We start from the raw sequence: 20089 nt of genomic DNA, 5'->3' as shown, positions 1-20089 counted from the left end.
CTCTCAAAAGCCATTTCTAAAAAACTGAATGTATGGCGTTTGATGTGTTAGCTTATTTTTCTCCAGATAATTTCCAATAATTTTGATACTTTTCATGCTTCCATTAAAGCAGATCTTGCTTATAATTGTTGGAATTCCTTACAAAAGCCAGTGACCTGCTCTTTTTCAACCTTCCTTGACATTGGAGAAATAATCTTTTTAACTTTGTGGATGCTTTTTATTTTATGTGTATGAGCATTTTGCCTACATGCAAATACATGCACCACTTTTGTGCTCAGTGCCTGTGATAGTCATAAGAGGGCACTGGTCCCTCTAGAATCAGAGTTAATGGTTGTTGTGAGTCGCCATATGGATGCTGGAGACTAAACCCCAGGTCATCTGTGTGACAGCCGTTGTTCTTAACTGTTGAGCCATCTCTTCAACCTAGAGAGCAATATTTATTTTTCTTTTTGGTTAGTTTTACTTCTTTATGTTTTAAATTTATACCTATTAATACTTGGATGGGAACGAGAGAAATTTTACATGAAAATACCACCTTCTGTTTAGGGCTAATGTACGAGGAGTCAAAACTAAAAATGAGTATATAGGCTTCTTATAAATCCTAGGAAATTCTTATAGTAATCTATATTTTTCTGTAAGCCTACACAATCACATAAAATTTTTTATTAAATAAAATAAAAATAAAATTCACAAATTAGAATTTTATATTACCATAATTGAGATTCTTCCCTTGGTCAGGTTGAATAAATGATCCTCCCTATGAAAAATAACAAATTTGATATGCTCAACATCTTATTAGTGCTTTTAGGGATACATAAAACATTGTGCGGCTTTTGTAAGTAGGCAGAAAATTCAATAAGATATAGTACAATAAGTGTTTTGATTTCAATATCATTGAGAATAAACTGAGACTCAAAACCCAACCAAACCAAAAAGTCTAGTATCCTATGGACATTTTTTCTCTTGTGAATAAGTCAAGTAATTTAAAGCACGTGTTTCACCTGTTAATTGATACCCAAGTTAAATGCTATGAAAAGTCTTTTTAACACTTCCACAAGAGCTGTGGTGCGGCTCACTAGCTGTAATTGCAATGGTCCACAGTTCAACGAGATGTCTGCTTCTTTTGGTCATCACGTCTGTCTGAATGGTTGTAGTCATGTGCTCAAACCAGAAGTGATGAATATGCACCGAGCTATTTAAGAAGTCCACTCACATGGCTTGTGATTTGGGGATTTGCAGCTGTAGGGGATGTCATTTGCACAAAATTACCCATGCTTGTACGCCTCTCCTCCCAGTAAGTGAGAATTCTAGTTTGCTCATATCTGTACCATTTTCCACAAGGACTCTGAAATAGACTTAACTGGGTGGGAGCAATAGTTCCCACTGGGGTCTAATAGGGATTAGGTACTCAGATTAGCCACCTGCCACATGAAGAGCTTTCTAGAATGAGGTGGAAGAAACATAGAGAGCATCTGTACGGGCCAAAGTTCAGGCATTATAATTGAAGTCCCTGGGAAGTCAAGGAAATAGCCTGAAGACAAGGACCACTAATGATGTGTTAGCACAGGGAGGGCTTGACACCGAGAATGAACTTCCTTTGTTTCATATTTTGCATCCAGCTGTTAAAATCATGGGACTTGGCCAGACCTATGATAAAATGAGGGTGCACTGAGCTTGTATAGATCTAGAAATATATTTAAGGATTACAGAAACATATAAAAATAAATGCACCGAAAAGCTATAATAGTCACTTAACTGTCACTATGCTTAAGCAAGAACACAGCTTCCTCTATTTCATTTGATTAAGAAATATGTTAATGACCTATTGTCAAATGGAAAACATTCAATTTCAAAAACTATGGAAAGACAAAATAGCTTAATGAAAAATCAAAATTGAAAAAGGAAAGTTTTGACAGAATTTATATCAATAAACACTTATATGAATTTCTTGCCAAATAATTTCCATATTAAATTATACATATAACATAAACAAATTTATTATATGTTATATATGGCAATACAATATATACATATGTTCATAATATAAAAGCTAATTTGTTTGTTCTACTATAATATTTCTGACAGAGAAGTGTTGACTAGAGTTTCAGAAGGATATAGTCATTTATATCATTTCTGTGACCCTTTGTGAATATATATTTCATTATGTTTAAAAACTCTAATTTCATCCTTAAAACACTGACTGTGAAACATCTTAAAAGCCTAGCTGTTATTGGCTTTAAAATCGAGACAGTTACTCTAAAAAAAGATTCAATTATCTCTGGATGTGATGCTCATCTCATTCAGCTGCCATTCATAGTTGTATGCCCAAAGGAACTTCCTGGGGGCCACGGCAAATGCAAAACCCAGGACCAGCTATGGACACTCTTGAGACTGATTAGTAATCATATATTAATACATCTTGAGTTCCTACTTCTTCATCCACAATGTATATATCAATCCTCCAAGTCACGGAGGAATCATGACTAGTAAGAATATAAAGAGCTTACCTGACCCAAGCATCTCTCTATGGAACAGGAGGGAGACCTGTCCAGGCAGCGAGTCATTTCTAGAGTTTGAAAGTTGCTTTTTTCTTGTTTGTTTAGGTAATATTGTATCTTTCTGGAGACTTTCATGGAGTTAAGAATAGTTAGTTATAGTTATAGTTTTCCTTAGTTATGATAAAGATTATTGTAATTTTTACTTGATAACTGTTTTGTTATATGTAATTTTGCATGATGAAGCTCCGACCCAGGATGGACATAGGCTAGAATCTTCCCGATAAGCGCACCTCGGTGCTACACATTATTAGAAATGGGCTAGTCCAGGTACGAGAGTTAGCCAAGAAGAGGCTAGATATAATGGGCCAAGCAGTGTTTAAAAGAATACAGTGTCCATGTAATTATTTCAGGGTATAAGCTAGCCAGGCAGCCGGGGTGCTGGGGACGCAGCCCTGCCGCTCTTATTACTACAGCTACCTGTCCACATTAACTCATCTTCAGAGACAAAAGGAACTCCGTCCTCAAGTATAGTATTATTCACAAGTTCTCCTCCAGTGCTGGTGTTGTTTTACCTGGCAGCACCATGAGAAATCTCATGAGGTCATTTCTCTTGAGTTACAGTCAAAAGAAACAAATTGAAAGCCAGCCATTAAATACGTTGTGTTTGACTTTTGAGGCAACTCCAATATGTTAATATTATTCTTGCCTTCTGCTTCAATATAAGTACCAATTTTTATTTTCATTTTTTTTGTGGGTTTGATAGGCTGAACGGAATGCATAGAGTCAAGGGAACAAACCTACACGACTAGCCAACATTCATGCTAATAACCGTCTAGTAACAGCCAGGAGATTTAAATGAAGTTGAATGATGCATAACATCTAAATGCACCAACATTTAGCAAATTTTGTTTGATTAATTTTTATTGTTTCTGACATTGTTTCATTTTTCTTATTCTGATTTTTTTTTAAAAAAAGGTATTTGGGGTAATTTAATGACTGGTCTCAGTTGATAACCTCAGTACCTCATGCCAGCATATTCTGATAATACGAGTTATTATTTAAGCATTTTTTCCATTGTATATTTTAATGCATCGTTCAGAAATAGTAAATGACTTCCTGAGGAGAAGTAAGTGGTAGTATTGTAGTTTGGAGAGGAAGTTTGCACAGTTCATACATACATATGGAGAGACATGATATAGACAGGAGACCCACATAGTTGTTACAGTAAGTCTGGCTTATTACAGACTTACTACAGTTAGTATGGCTGTTTCACCTTCATCGAACACTCACCATTAGTCTAGAACTTTCCTAGAGTAGAGATCAGGAATGCAGGACAAGGGGAGCATGAACATAGAAGAAACCTGAAAGCTCAAAGCCCACAACCTGTGCAGAGACAGTTGCATGATGGGATATGGTATTTAGATTATGCAGAGCAGAAAGGCTACAACCATTATTCTTGCTGGAAATGGCTGAGTGCTTCTTCTAAATTCATGACAAATCAAGATATCATATATATATATATATATATATATGTATATATATTCAATTTTAAGGAAATTTTGTAGCTATATTTTTATACACCATGAGAGATCAAAAGATGGAGAAGGCAAGTTAACCACAGTTGTGTGGATTTTATTCCTATTGGATGATATGCATAGTTGGGTAGATTGTATCACCTCAGAGGAAAAGGATTTCTCAACAGACCTTTCACCTCCTCTATTCCTAAGTCTCATTTAGCATAGAACATACAACCTTTGGTTGCTGTACACGTAGAAGAAACTTGTTCTATTCTGTTCAGTATCCAGTTTATTTGACCTCTCTATCTTTAAATAACCCAAATCAGTAAAAGAAAGAGCAACAAAAAAGAGAAAAAACAAACTTCTTGTTCTCATTTTTATTTTTTCATAGCGTGCCTTATGTTGACTAAATCTTATCATTAAGAAACTTGCTAAAATTTGTTTAAGAAATCTCACTGAATGAAATTATTGTGTTTTTTTTTATTCCAGAAAAATAATTTAACTCGGTGGAATAAATGTTTTGTTGCTTTCCCCTTCAGATTTTCTTTTCGGTTTGCATTGCTTTCTGGGGAGTCAGAAGCATGAGACAACTCACCGCAGGATCTCAGAAGCAGCCCTAGAACACAGGTCCCTCCATCCTACAGGTGGTCCATGGCATGTCAGTGCTACCCAAAGACTGTGGTCTTGCATACTGCCTACAGGAACTCCTTAGTTAATGGAAATAAAAGTAGGTATTTACCCATGCTTTAATGTTTGTTTTAATGTTGAAATTAAAGTGAATTATACTATTTGTGATTACTAAAAGTCAAATTATTTTATATACATTGAGGCTGTATTCACTTTTCTGTAGCAATGACCATGGAAAGAAAATGTTGGGCTTTAAACACTTAAGACATTGAAAATTACCTTTGTGTTTCTTGGTTTAACAACTGTTTCTTTAATGTTTGCTGAAACTATGCTTAAATCTCTGTAGTCTTTAAAATGTGTTGGAGGCTGCATGAGCTGACATTTGCCTTTGCCAGCAATTCATTTGTATTTCCCCATTACTTAAAAAATACATCAATGTGATTAAAATGTTAGAATTGGAAAGAATTAGTTTGTTTAACATACATCCTTCTAAAATGTTGAGTCAACTTGTCCCAACAGCTTGAGGAGTACATTATATTTCATGCTATTTCAAATTGACAGAAAAAATGGTAATAAAATTTTCTGAACAGAAGTGACATAAGCGGCGTGTGTGTTGTTTATTGAAATATGAAATCTGTTATGTGTTTTTTTTGGAAAGAACTGACAGAGATAAGAACTGAGTTCAGAAAGGATTGCAAAAACGTCTTTAAAAAATAAAAAAAAAAACTTTTCCCTTCATCCAGTATTTATCCGACAATTTTAACAGTCCAGATCAAAAGTGCTCAGCTACGTTGATGACTTACTCTCTACTTGCACGCATCACTGAATTAAGAAGACTAGCTAGAGTTGTTTAGCCCCACTTTTTAAGTATGTTACTTAAGATTTGAATAAAAAAGAAACCATTGGGAGCTGTGAGAGAATCAGGCTGCTGGAGTCTGTGTGCACTCATGAAGCAGAGCTGAAGCACATTTACTGTTCAAGCTGGAACAGCAGAAGAAAATTAACTTTGCATGATGAAAATATTAATAATTATATCTCAAGCGTCAGAAGTGGGTTTGGCTTTGCTTCATTCAGTTTTTATACTTCTTAATTAAACCCAGGATTTTAGCAAATTCTGAGGTCAATAACAAATATTAAATCCTACTTTGGTGCCTCATTAACAGGCCCTTCTGGACTTCCCAGGTATAGACCCACCTTTCAGGAGAGAGCCCTCTGCTGGTTTGAAACTGTTAATGTGTCATTAAAATTCTTGAGACCTGCATTATATATTCCCCAAAATTTCTATGCTATAAGTTGCATCATTCATTAATTGAAAAAAAGGGAATTTTTATGGATTCTCAAATATTTATTTAGCATACCAGAATGGTTCTATGATGGGGGTATATTTGAATATATATGAATATTCAGGGGTAGTTTAAAATGAGTTTAATCGTGAAAATAATTGAAGTGCACTTCAGATTTCTTTGAATAAACTCAAATGTATTTCTTTTCTCTTTTCTACCTTAAATTTTTTCACTATGACTTAATTAATTTTCTTTTAGAAATGCAGGTGTTTTCAAGTTACAAATTTCCAACCCTTTGAATATGGATGTGGTTCTCAGATAGGGAAAATGCCTAGGGCCTCTGGGCATGGGATGGGGCATTTTTTCACCTTCAGCCTTGCAAATTTTCCAGCCCTATTTTCTCTGGCGAGCACTAATGCATGATGACAGATCATGCCACTCTTAGTAATATCATAAATTGATCTTGAATGATTCCATGTAATTTATGCTGGCTCTCAACTGGAAGAACTTTAATTGTCCCTACTTTTCTCCCTCCAGAGAATAGCTCTAAAAATAAGGCTCATCATTTCCCCATTTTTGATGGAGAGGTACGCAGTGCCTTTGCGATGAAGACAGGGACGCTCAGTCTTGCCTATCCACCAGAGCGGCCAGAATTTGTTTATAGGGCAGAACTCTATCAGAAATAGTTAAATGAATCTCTAAATTATTGCAGGAACAGGTATTGCAAAACCATTTCACAGCACTCTGAGGGGGCTAAATCACCTACTCAAGGCCATCATTGGACACTTCTGGTGCTCATTCTTTTTAATTCTCTGAATTCTAGCATTGAAGACCGTGACACTTTTCCATTTCCTGCTGTAAGTTATCCAAATCAAAATTCAAGGATTATAGAATCGTAAGTTCATGTACAGAGTATGTCATTATCTTCAATTTGATACTTCTATTTACACAAAAAAGACAAGATTTTAATGAGAATTTTTCTGTAGTGATGGTTTAGAAGGTGCATGAGTCCTGGGCTTTTAAAACTTGTAAGATTGGTGTCCTAATAAGGTTTCTATCTTAAATAAACACCATAATCAAAAGTATTTTGGGGAGAAAAGGGTTTGTTTCAGCTTTCGCTTCCAGGTAACAGTGCATTATTGAGGAGAAGCAAGATTGGGGCTGAAGCAAATCAAAAAATAATGCTGCTCACTGGCTTACTCCCAATGGCTTATTTGACCTGCTTTCTTATACAACACAACATAGTTTGCCAGGTAGTAACAGTGCCCACAGTGGGCTGGGCCTTACTATGACAATCATCAATCAAGAAAATGACACAGACTCACCTATAGGCATCTGATAGAGACATATTCTTCATTGAGGTTCTTCTACCTCAGGAGAACCTGGTTTGTATCATGTGGGCACAAAAATATAATCTGGACAATTTGCAGTGTACTAGTCTTATTGATCAGCTTGTCATCATCAAAAAGAGTCCATTCCTGTTCTTAGTTTGAATTTTTTACTACAATTTTCCATTCATTTTTCTGGAATTAGTCAAGTTATAATCATATTTGTAAAACTTCAACCTAATCTTCAGAGGGTCATGCTATTTGGGATATGTGACTTTGTAATTGCATGCAGAGGTTCAACTGGCCACTAAACTGAACGAGCCCTCCTTATAATCGGCTTTTCTACCTTATGTTATTCTTTGTTAGATTTTTCAAAATCTTGCTCTACTGTGCCATCCTATTTAACTGTGCAATGAGGAATCTACAATAGAAACACTGAAAGGCATTGTGTAATATCAGTTTGCATGTTGGTGAACGGTGAGACAATCTCCTAGTGGGAATGGCAGCATCCAGAATCCAAGCTCCTTTTCTTCATCCTATTCCCCCTTTCCTCAAAACCTTCATGTAAGATACAAAACATACCAAGCACCCTGGCTTTCAGAATCTTAAATTAAATTTTATATCACGGTTCTCTGAAACTCTACAGAAGCAAAGCTTCATCTAAGTTTGCTTCCAAGGAAAGAAACAGACAACATTTTATCCATGATCAGAATACATTTTTTCCAAATCTCATTCTGTCCTTCCTTGTTTTCAACAGCATAGCAACTTAGATTTTCTTCTGACAAAATACAAAATTAGAAACAAATACTCTCAAAATAAAATGGTTTCCCATTTTTTATTTTTAGCAAGTAAATACATTCTAATCGGATTTAAGCCTTACTCCATGAGGAAAAACCCATGTCTGATACTTCTCAGGACTGCAGGAGTCTGAGACAAGATAATCCCTCAGCCTAGGAGAAAACCAAGTACCACTCTTCTGCTAAAGGAAGCTAAAAGTAAAATGGCTTCTATCAACATTCTGCTACACCCATATCAGTGCCTTGTTCAGCCATCATTTGACAAACTTCCTCCTGCAGCACATGGGAAATAGCATGGAGACCTATGCCTGGACAATGACAGAGTGAGAGGTTGGGGGAACTCGGGCCTGAATGAGAGGTCTTCACCTGCCATGGCCCAGAACCTTCTGCTAAAGAGGAGAGAGGAAGATTGTAAGAGCCAGAGATGATGGATGATTTCAAGGAAGCAGTGTCTCCAGACACAACAGGAATGACATACAGTGGGCCGCACAGAGGCTGTGGCAGCATGCATGAACAGGCCTGGGTCAGACGGGGTCCCGGTGCTGAGAAGGGGAAGCAGACATGCTTCTCATCCCTAAGGAAGAAGCTATCTCATCCCTAAGGAAGAAGCTATCTCTAATTGGCATCTGTCTGCAATGAAAAGAGAGAGAGAGAGAGAGAGAGAGAGAGAGAGAGAGAGAGAGAGAGAGAGAGAGAGAGAGAGAGGTGTGTGTGTGTGTGTTCTGTAATAGAGTCTCCCTGAATGTTTCAATCGTGGTCAGCAGTAGATGGCCAACACAAATGAACTCAATGATATTTTTTATAAACTTTTTCTCTCATATTGCTTTGTTTGGGCATGTTTTTAATCTTACTTTTAGTTTTCTCGTATATACTTGTATATACGTTCTGATTTTGTGTTTTAATGTTTGCGTGTATGCGACTATTTCAAGTTATTCTGATGTGTTTAGACTTTTGTTCATTTGTTTCCTAAAGAAAGAGTTAAGAAGGCACAGGGTGGGTCGGTGGGGAGGTGAGAATGATCTCAAGGACTTGGAGAGGGAAACCAAGATAAGAATATATTATAGGAAAAATAATTTCAATAAAAATGTAAATAAAATAATAAAAATAACATTATGAATAAAATAATAAAATAAAATAGCAAATAAAATAATAAAAATAAAAGTAAAATCTCTTAGGATAAACAAATAAACAAAAACAAATAACACGGTTCTCTCTTATGTGTTTGGTGTTTTGAAATTCCATTGCCCTCTTGACATTTAGCCACACTTTCCAATTACTGTTGGCAGCTGGATCCATGGTTATAAACATATTCTGTGGATATATTTTGGCACTTTACTATCAATAAGTACAAAGTTAGAAGTAGCATATATTTATATCATTTTTAACTACCCAAAAGAAATTGTTTTTATATTTACACAAGAATTATCTCTGTTCTCCCTTTTCTTTTTGTATCACCAGCACTGGGGATCAAATTCTGGGACTCTCTCATGCTAGGCAAAGGCTCTATCACTAGGTTATATCTCGATCCCTCCTGTAGATCTTTTTAGAAGTATTAACACATTATGGGAACATTCATTTGAATAAAAAATCACCCTACCATTAGGCTTCAGAACAATGTATTTCTAAGCTATCTTCACAATCAAGTACCGAGCATTTATATAAGCACTCTAAAATGCAGTGAGGGACAGATCTTGTCTTCTTACAATGTGCAAGATATTAGGTTCCATTCACAGTAAAGCAGGAAGGAAGAAAAAGTTCTCTAATCCATAGTGTTATAGTTTAAGACAATATCCCTGGAACAGCTAAGATCTTCACTAAGATAAATAGGTGACAGTGGTTAAACAAGCTTCAGTGTTTAAGAATACCACACAAAAAGTCATCATTGAATACCTTTACACACATGTAGATGTCACACACATTTTAACATTAAGATATTTTTACATGCACTTTTTAATAAATTGGGATTTTTTTGTTTGTTTTTTCGAGACAGGGTTTCTCTGTGGTTTGGGAGCCTGTCCTGGAACTAGTTCTTGTAGACCAGGCTGGTCTCGCCTGCCTCTGTCTCCCAAGTGCTGGGATTAAAGGCATGCACCACCACCGCCCGGCTCACTTTTTAATAAATTGATCCAGAAAGTTGAACAGCAGGCTGACTTTTTGGAAGATGAGGAGTGACAAGATATGGAGTAGAAAAGGACACTTGGTAGAGAAATGTGGCCACAGTACCTGCTTCTGTCTTTTAGCTGTCATTGATAGAACGCTAGAATATGCTGCTTTAGGTTTTGTAAACACTATTTAATAGTTTCAGTTCCTGGCAAATTCTCTTGTATTAATGTGAGAAATTCCATGATATGCTTTCCCTTTAACACATTCATAACTACAAAAGAGTTTCTTACACAATGGTTTCTGTTCATTCTGCTCAGACAATCCAGACAAAATGCATCTTGCACTTACAGTTTAGACTTAGAACCCAGCATGAAGTTTAACTCACAAGAAAACAGTCATGTCATCACAATCAGTGTATGAGCACGGCTAATTCTTCTTAAGCTGGAATTATTAAGGCACCCTTCAACAATTGTAATGGGCATCCTATGCTAACGACACTTTCCAACAGCACTGATGGCATCTGAAATAGTCTATGAGATGAAAAAGTCAACAGGCTGCCAATTTGCGTTGATCACTGTCTCAAAAGTGAAAATGTATATGTAGTAAATTAAATACTAAAATTCTCTATGAAAAGTTATGCAAATATATAGCTTTCATGAATGTTTATCAATCTATGTGATGCATGGGATGAGAAGGGGTTAGTAATATTAATGATTACAGGAAATAGAAAGAAACGTATGAGCCAAGAAGCATCAAGTATGTTTCAAAAGTCTGTGTTTTCTCCAAAATAATCATGTATACAAATTATTTAGCACAAGCAACTTCAGGATGTATGAATACACACAGAAATAGAATTTTTTTAGGTTAAAAATCTCTTCTAGGTTTGCTTCATTTATATAACCATTACAGCCTCCTAGTGCACAAAGAGAGGGTGAAGCAATAGTGATTAAAATTCTGGCTCCAAAAACCGAAGGCTGTCAGATCAATTAGAGGACCCCAGGCTGGTCTCACACAATGCAGCAAAAGAACAATCATTTAACCACTGAACCAGAGACATTTGTGAGATTTCATCATATCAAATATGAAACATCAAACCCTACTGTGTCAATAGAGAATGAGAAACATTTTGTTGGTGGTGAGATGAATATAAATTCTGATGAATAACAGAATGTTGGAAAATGGTATTCTTTTTAAATCAAGAAACTAGAGACATATACATTGTTAGATGTATGGTTATTAGTATTCGGAGATATATTCATAACCTAAAACTATCTAGAGAGATACTTGTTAAAATGATACTAAACAAAGATTGAGTATTTCTGGTCAGACATCAGATTTAGGAGTGTGTGAGGCTTTCAAGACTTTTTCATGTTGGAGATTATGAAAATGCCTTGCACATGCTCAACAGGTGCTCAGTTATCGAACAGTTCACAGCATTGACCATCAGTAGTGGGATGCTTATTTAGAGTTTGTTATACTATTTTGGATCTTGTTGAAGACCAACTGGAAACTCTTCCACAAACATGAGTGAATATTGACTAAATTTCTTAGGTGTCAAAGATACTACTGATTTTTACACATAGAAAGCAAAACTCATCAATAAGAGAAATGGATATTCATCACTATGGACATAGGAAAACACTGAACATATTTGAAAAATATTATAAGATTTAGGTCTTAAATTCAACTGGACAGTATCTTACTTTGTGAGGAATCTATATATACATACGGACTGAGAGAGACATCAGAGAATCAACATCTTTTACAATAATATCAAATAATGTAGAATATCATTGGTGTAACTCTAATCAAGAAAGTGAAAGACCTGTATGACAAGAACTTCACGTCTTTGAAGAAAGAAATTGTAGCAGATAAAGGATGGAAAAATCTCCCAATCTCACAGATTGGTGTGACTAACATAGTGAAAATGTCAATCTTACCAAACACAATTTATAGACTCAATGCAATCCCCATTAAAATGCCAACATAAACCTTAATATACTATTTTAAGTGGATAAATGTGCATTAGACACTGTAAAGGGACTAGCATCTTAAAGACCCCCCCCAAAAAAAATTGTAGCAACTGGGTTTATTCAAGCTCTAGCATGATGTTAGAGGCAAATTACTTGAAATATTTGTCAAATGTGTTTGAATTTTTCCCAAATGGAAGCAAGCATAAAATCTCTGACTATCTTTACTACTCTTTATTTACCTTTCAGTAATTAAAATTAGGATGGAAACTTCTATCCATTAACTATATATTTTCCAGACACAGTCAGTGTGGTCATATTTTAAATATTCCAAATGAAAATTTTCTTAACGTTGTTTTGAACATATAATTATATATTTTATGTTTTGAAAACATATTGAGCAACAGTTTTGAGCTAAGTGTTGTATAAACAATCAATTGATTTGAGCTAAATAAATGCACTTTTCTGTTGAGTCAGTAGTCTAGATGAGCACCCACCCTATCTACCTTCCATACACTTCAACATTCACAGGTCCTTCTATATTGAAGATCTGGAGGTAAATCTAGGAATTTAGATTTTTATATATTCTGAAGATATTAATTTGATAAATATAAGAAACATTTTACAACCTTTACTAACTGATGAGACATTGATCTAGACCTAGTAAAGTGCATCAGTGTCTAAAGGCTTCTTGTGCTAGCCTGACCTGAAGACTTGAGTTTGAACCCATATTCCACAGTAGTCCTCAAAGCTGTCCACTGACCTTCACATACACACACACACACGCACATGCACACACATATAAATAAACACACAATACACAGACACTCACATGAGCACATACACACTCACACACACAGAGACACATATGCACACACATACACATGCACACACATATGCATACACACTCACACACATAGACACTCACATATGCCTGCAAACATATGCACACACGCATACACATACACACACATGCATGCACACATACACACACTCTCACATACATAAATGCAAAAAACACATACAGGTACTCACACATGCACATACCATAAACAGACACACACACCACAAACACAATGTTCTTGAGCATTGATCAAGTTTATGTAATCCACTCTATTTGCTTAAAGCTTGGTTTTGTGGATCTTGATAAGTGACAGAAAAACGCTGTGTGGAACTGGATGCTGAGGATACACAATGGTATCTTACTGGTCAACTGCCTCAGTTTGGAGGCTACGGTTTGTCTGCATCAAAGCACAGATTGCTTCTGAGACCACATCTCAGAGATAAGAAAACAATACTTTCTGGTACCATAGGAACTAAAGGTACAATAGCTTCCCATTGGATTATTTCCACCATAAAATCATGAATCTCTGACGTCGAGGGAAACGGGCTCACTTTGCTGTTGTAATAGGAACAGCGGGGCTGCGCCCCCAGCACCCCGGCCGCCTGGCTAGCTTATGCCCCGAAATAACAACACACAAACTGTATTCTTTTAAACACTGCTTGGCCCTTTAGCTCTAGCCCTTACTGGCTAATTCTGATATCCCGATCAACCCATCTCTAATAATCTGTGAGGCTCCGGTCTTACCAGGAAAGATTCAGCATGTCTGACCTGGAGGCTTGCTTCATCATGTGCATCTGCCCGGGAGAGAGGAGCATGGCCTCTCTCTGAGCTCACTTCCTCTTCCTCCCAGCATTCTGTTCTGTTTACTCCTCCCACCTATGTTTTAACCTATCAGGGCCAAGCAGTTTCTTTATTGCTTAACCAATGAAATCAAGAGATTGATATATGACACTCCCACATCACTTTGCCCCACAGACTTACTAAGAAATTATAACCCATTGAGTCTGGGCTGAAATTTTCTTTCCTGTTCTGCAACAACAATATTCCTAACATGTACCTATAAAGCATGACTTTGGTTTAATAGTTTCAACAAAACACCTGATGCTGCTTTCAAACTATTTCAAACAATGTTTTCCTCAGATAAATTATTTAAATAGTAACACATATAGCAAATGAGTGCATTCCTCCAAAACGGGTTTCACTTGGTTAAGGAAAATGAATGTAGGGTTGGTCATACTTAGACGTTCCTGATAAGATAGGTACTTACTTTTGACTCTAAGCATAGAAGGTAACAGAGTCTAACCTAACCTCAGATGAGCTTCCTGTGTTCTGGGTATCTAAATCTGTTGCTTCCTTCTCGTTTACTCTGTTCTATACACCATGGTTAGGCTTAGAAAGTTTTATAGAAAGTTTGCAGCATTTCTTTCCATGTGCCCATTTTAGCTACCACGTTTTTATTTACTAATGCTATATTGCTATTTTGTTTTTTTGTAGAGCAAAAATGCTCAGAGAATTCCTCAATGAGCATTTCCTCTGCTATTAAAAATGAATAAACATCAACCCGGTTCACATGCAGCACTTGCAAAGCTTGAGAAAACAGACCTCACAAACAACTCAGGAAATTCAGGTCATCTGCTCCATATGGTTGTAAGTAGCACCATGTAGAAGCAGGGAAGGTCTTGGGACACAAAAGGAAATTACTTACTATATCAGGAAACATTCACATTTATTTTACCATTAAATATGAGTGGTAAACAATATTTTACTGAAAGTATGAATACAATTTTTCAGAAACATAACCTATTGGCATAGATATGCAACAAGAAATTTTTGCAATGGTTACTCTCTATGCTAGGATATATAAGAGGCCAAGATCATCTATAAAAAGGAACTTAGTTTGGCTATCTTGAAAACTGAAATTTACAACTCCAATTCTGCATTCCCTAGAGGATCTGGATGGAATGGGAAGAAGGAAGTGCGGGGCTGCTGCTGACAGGGGTATATTGTCCCTGTGCATTTGTTGGCTGCCTTACATTTAGCCAGCAGTGATGTCAATTATTCTTGTTTTGTCCAGTTCTCTAATGGAAGGGAGGCTTTGAAATTTTCATAAAATAAAAGCTATTTTGCTAAGCTATTTTCAAATTGTTGTTCTTAACATAATCAATTAAAAAGTATCTTTATGTTTGAAAATGGTTTATTCCCTCACAACAAATTTTAACCAAATGAAATCTAAATGTAGGTATTTTTTTCTCTTACTGCAATTTCGCACACACACGTTGTGCATTGATAGCACACACCTTTAATCCCAGCATTTGAGAGGCAGAGACAGGCAGATGTCAGTGAGTTCAAGGCCAGCCTGGTCTACAAAGTGAGTTCTAGAACAGTTAGGACTGTTACATCGAGAAACCTTGTCACAAACAAACAAACAAACAAAGCGATTCCATGCCACACAGGCATAATTTCCAAAGACGGTTCCCTCTTCACTCTTGCGTTTTATTCTTGTGCTGTCAAGCTAACGTGGTTTGGGTTTCACTTGTGTTTTCTGTGCTATTCACAGAGTTCCTGAGCCCAAACCTGGTTGTTGTCTTGAAATATTTTTTCAGTATCTCATATAATGCTACAATATAATTCACATGCGAGAAGATTAATAAACATTGATGCTCTCTTTACTTAAAACTGTACCCATAACCCAGGGTAAAACTGAAATTATCTCAATATTATCAAAATTTCAAGATAATAATTACCAGTTAATGCCAAATTGAAAGAGGGACTATAGACTATAGAAGCCATGAGAGAGAGAAACTATCTGATGAGCCTGAAATCCTTAATTACTCCCACAGAAGTCTACGTAGATGTGCAAAGCTGGAAGATGAATTTGGAGGAAGAATTCCTGCCCAGAGCAGTGCTGATGAGAAGTTGCCCATGGACAGAGCAGATGGCCTTTTCCTTTTCAAGCCTGAGGCAGCCCTGATCTTTCATGCTTTGAAGCTTGTTTGTCTTGGAAGACTTCTGATCAACCTATGTGCCACCCATTGGCCACTAGCTTCATTCATGAAGTAACTGCACTCAGTAGGCCCGAGAACATATTCCCTAACAGGAATCAGAAGTATTCTCACACTCACACTGAGTATCAGTGGAAGAGAATGACAACGAGGGCAGCATCACAGTTGATGAAGGGGAAGAATCATGGGAGGGCCTAAGAAGCCCTTAGCTTTGACCTTTGCCTGATCAAGACAAGACAGATAGAGTATGACATTGGAGATACCCAACAAACCTGTTTCTACCTCCTCCTTCCTGCTTCAACAAGAGGTAAAAACCACAGAGCCAAGAGAAACCAAAGCTAATCCCTAGCAGACAACAATCTGTCTCTCTTGCTCTTTCTCTAACTTCCTTCCTCCAACTTCTTTCCCTCAACTTCCTTCCCCCAACTTCCTTCCTCCAACTTCTTTCCCTCAACTTCCTTCCCCAAACTTCCTTCCTCCAATTTCCTTCCCTCAACTTCCTTCCTCCAACTTCTTTCCCTCAACTTCCTTCCTCCAACTTCCTTCCTCCAATTTCCTTCCTTCAACTTCCTTCTTCCAACTTCCTTCATCCAACTTCCTTCCTCCCAATTCCCTTCCCTTCAAAATTGTCCTCTAGAGAAACTAGAAAAATGGAAATTTCTAGAAATGGAGAAAATTTAACTTTTATAAACTTTATTTTTAACCATAAATATTGACACATTTTCAAACAGAGAATAGTTTTTATATCTATTGTGACAAAAGAAATTTTATTATTTAGAAAATGAAATGTCTAAAATCCACAGGTCAAGAAAGAAAGGGGAGAGGGCTCTACAGAGAGAAGATGCACAGAAGAAAAGTTGTTTTCTTTTGCTATTGCAGTTTCGGTGTTTCTACAATATGACCTAAAACAATGTGCAAATAGGGAAAATTAAATTCTTACAGAAATAGTTGACAATTTTAAGATCCGATGTTTAAACTTTGAGTAGGATAAATATCATATACTTTAATTTCCCAAATAACTATAACATCCATAACAATTTATTCAAAAGTCCAAAACGTATATACAATTATGTAAACTTGTCTAACATGAAGTTGCTACGTTGGACTTCTAGAGTCTATTAGTTCACTTATTTACTTATTTACTTTTTTCTCACTTAAAAAGAAAATTGTTTTGCAAATGGCTTACATGGCTAGCAGTGTGGGAAAGGTGAATAGGTCTAATATAATTTTCTTCTCTATTTCAGCACTTTCAAAAGGCTCAAAAGGAAATTAGAGCAATCCAGAAATTCATTCTTTCTCTCCAACTTTTCCTTTCCCCATATGAACAAAACCGGGAAGTGCCCAGAGCCATCAGGGAATGTTTCCACTGTGTGGGAGAAACATCTGCAGAGAGCTTGGCGGACCACCACCAGAAGAGGACTGGAGGAAGCATGAGGGGGCGGAGGCGGCAGACAATGAAAAGAAAAACCGGGCGCTGTTTGGGACCAAACATCCCGCTGAACTGCCTAACCTTCCGTTTACCTTTTGCATTATATAAAATGCATAAGCATGCTAGCATGCATATTAAAGACAACCTTATAATGGCGACAGAATAAAATCGAGGATATGTTTTAGGATCTGTTCCTTCTGCGAGCGTGGGAAATGTTGGGCTTTGCAAGTCACGCTTTACAAAGCTTAACCGGGTGGTTAGTATGAGCTTTTCTCCCTGGTTATTCCCTGCAGCCATTTGTGAAGGTGGCAATGGGGAACACCAGGAGCTGCAAGCCTCCTGTCAACCCAGAGGGAAGCACAAGGACGATGGGGATAAACTCATTACAAAACATCAGGAACCCATGGCGTCCTGGAAATGCAAATGATTATCATTAGAAAGTAATATGCTACTACTGAAGAAACAGTTGAAGGAATAATGTGGTTTGCCAAACAATCCTACAATCTGCATTCAATCAAAACTGACCAAAAATGCTTGCAAGGATCCTTTGTGTTGTCTGGAGCCAAATGCTTTCTGGAACTCATGAAGAAAGCTTTGCACAGTGGCCTCTGACCAACAGAATATTATTGAAACAATAACCAGCCTTTTGTTGACTTTTGTAATAAAGGGGAGCCAGTTCCAGGAGTTAGAGAGTAGGGAGGTGTATTCATATACCTGTCAAATGCACGTGGGCTTTGCTCTGGTCTATAGAACCATGGCCATTCTGCAAAGTGCACAGCTCACGTAAGAAGTGATTTAAAATTAAGTGCGCAGATTTCCCAAAATCACATGGGCCTGATCTACACATAGAAGACTAGACAAAAAGAAAAAGGCTACCATGAAATTTTGGAACCTCCATAATTTGATTTTGATTCTGGACCAATTCAATAAGTCTCTTATGCACTGTGGTAATGAAATTCTATTAACCTTACTCTCATAGAAAATAAGAGGTAAGGGCTTTGTAGATTACAGTTTGCACTGTTCACCTTCAGTTCAGAACCTTAGTGAACCAGGCTTTGTCTCCAAGCCTAAAAGAAAAAAAAATGCCAAAAAAAATCTTTACAGCTAGTTAGCTATATTAAATTTCAGGCAATCCACTTTCCTTTTTTCCTTATAGTTCATTCCTGGCATTCAGGAGCAGTAACACTTCCTTAGGATGCTGGTGAGCAGGTCTAAATTGCTCGCCACTGAACTGCACCTCGCTGACATCATCCACTAAAGAATTGCTTGTGCAGTTGCTACAGAGACTAAGTAATACTAGTGCACGTTGTAGAAAATGTTTAAAGTACTCAGGAGTCTGTGGGTTCATTATTTACTGACAGAAGAAATAGTTGTAGTTGGTATCTTTTCCAAAATTCCATAATATTCAAATAAAATCAAGGCCAAGTGTGTTTGCTGACAATATCATTTATTTAAATATAAATATACATAAAACAATGACCTTTGACTTTCTAATTTAAATGTACCATACAACTAGTTTGTATTTTTCTAAAAGAGAGACTAGTAAGATTTGTTAAAATTAATATACAAACACAAGGAAGAATTGAATAATAATAGTAAAAATGACACCTGCCTGAACCCAGCATATAAAAATATTTAATATATATATACAAAAAAATGTATTTTATGAATTTTTAGCCTTATAGAAACAAATTTTTGTTATATTGTAGAGCAAGTTTTAAACAATGGATTTCTAGTTTACTTCCAATTCTAGCTTTAAATAGGAGAAAACATGCTCATAAAATAAAAACAATTTTTTATTGCTTTGTTGTAGCTCAAATAATTTATTTAAATATCAGGCTTTCCCTCCCTCCCTCCCTCCCTCCCTCCCTCCCTCCCTCTCTCCCTCCCTCCTTTTACCCTTTCCTTCTTGCCCCTATTTCTTTGCCTCCTTTGTTTCTTCCTTTTCCTCCTCCTTGTCTCTCTTCTCCTTGTCTCTCTTCCTTTCACCCCTCCTCTTTTACCGTGTCTGTGATTCTGTTAGTCTTTTCTCTTTTTCCCTGAGAGATACACCCTTTGAATTTCTTTTAAAGTTTTAGAATTTCTATCCCAAAGAAGCACATAGTATTTGAAAAAAAAAATAATGAACTCTTTGATACAATGTATAGGATACCTTTAAGCTCATTCAGATTTGTGGGTGATGAGAATTAAATTTAAATATTGTTTCCACAGGAAATATTTATAACAATACTTTTAAGCAGTTTATTTAAAACTTGCTGGTGTTTTCTGCTCAGTTAAAATGTGCTTAGAAATATCCACCACCTTATGGGAAACGACTTCCACAGGAGCAGCGTTCCCAGTTTTTGAACTTAATAAGAAAGGACTGTGGATTCCCAATTACTTGATGAGGGATTAAAAAGAATCTATTTATGTACATTTTCATTTGGGTATAACTGATGAATACTAGAAGAAATAGTTTGATTTACTTTTATTGCAATGTGGCCAGAAAATGGTTAATAGAGTTTGTGGAGTGAGTACTGTCAGTTCCTCAAGTAGTACATGAATCTCCAAATCACCATTGCATTTCTCAAGGAGCCATTATCTCCATCTCACAGTTCAGGAAATTGGGCCTCGGGGGAAAGTGGGGAGCTATCTGAAAGTCTTACATTTGTTAAACATAAGAATCTGAAGGAAACCTACAGTGTGTGAATG

General features: G+C 36.5%; 1 protein-coding gene across 1 annotated transcript in view; it reads left to right on the top strand.

The window, feature by feature from the left end:
- The window catches only part of Agmo (alkylglycerol monooxygenase), a 262696-nt gene extending 257459 nt beyond the window's left edge, over positions 1-5237 (top strand). The window contains exon 13 of the mRNA XM_075947527.1: positions 4555-5237. Coding sequence (XP_075803642.1) covers positions 4555-4635 — 81 coding nt within the window. The 3' untranslated portion in view covers positions 4636-5237. The remainder of the gene's footprint in view (positions 1-4554) is intronic.
- The last annotated feature ends 14852 nt before the right edge of the window (positions 5238-20089 follow it).

The sequence above is a fragment of the Microtus pennsylvanicus genome, chromosome 14 (genome assembly GCF_037038515.1).
Source record: "Microtus pennsylvanicus isolate mMicPen1 chromosome 14, mMicPen1.hap1, whole genome shotgun sequence".
Classification (NCBI taxonomy): domain Eukaryota; kingdom Metazoa; phylum Chordata; class Mammalia; order Rodentia; family Cricetidae; genus Microtus; species Microtus pennsylvanicus.
Note: the sequence above shows the minus strand (reverse complement) of the source record. Positions and strands in the feature narration are given on the sequence as shown.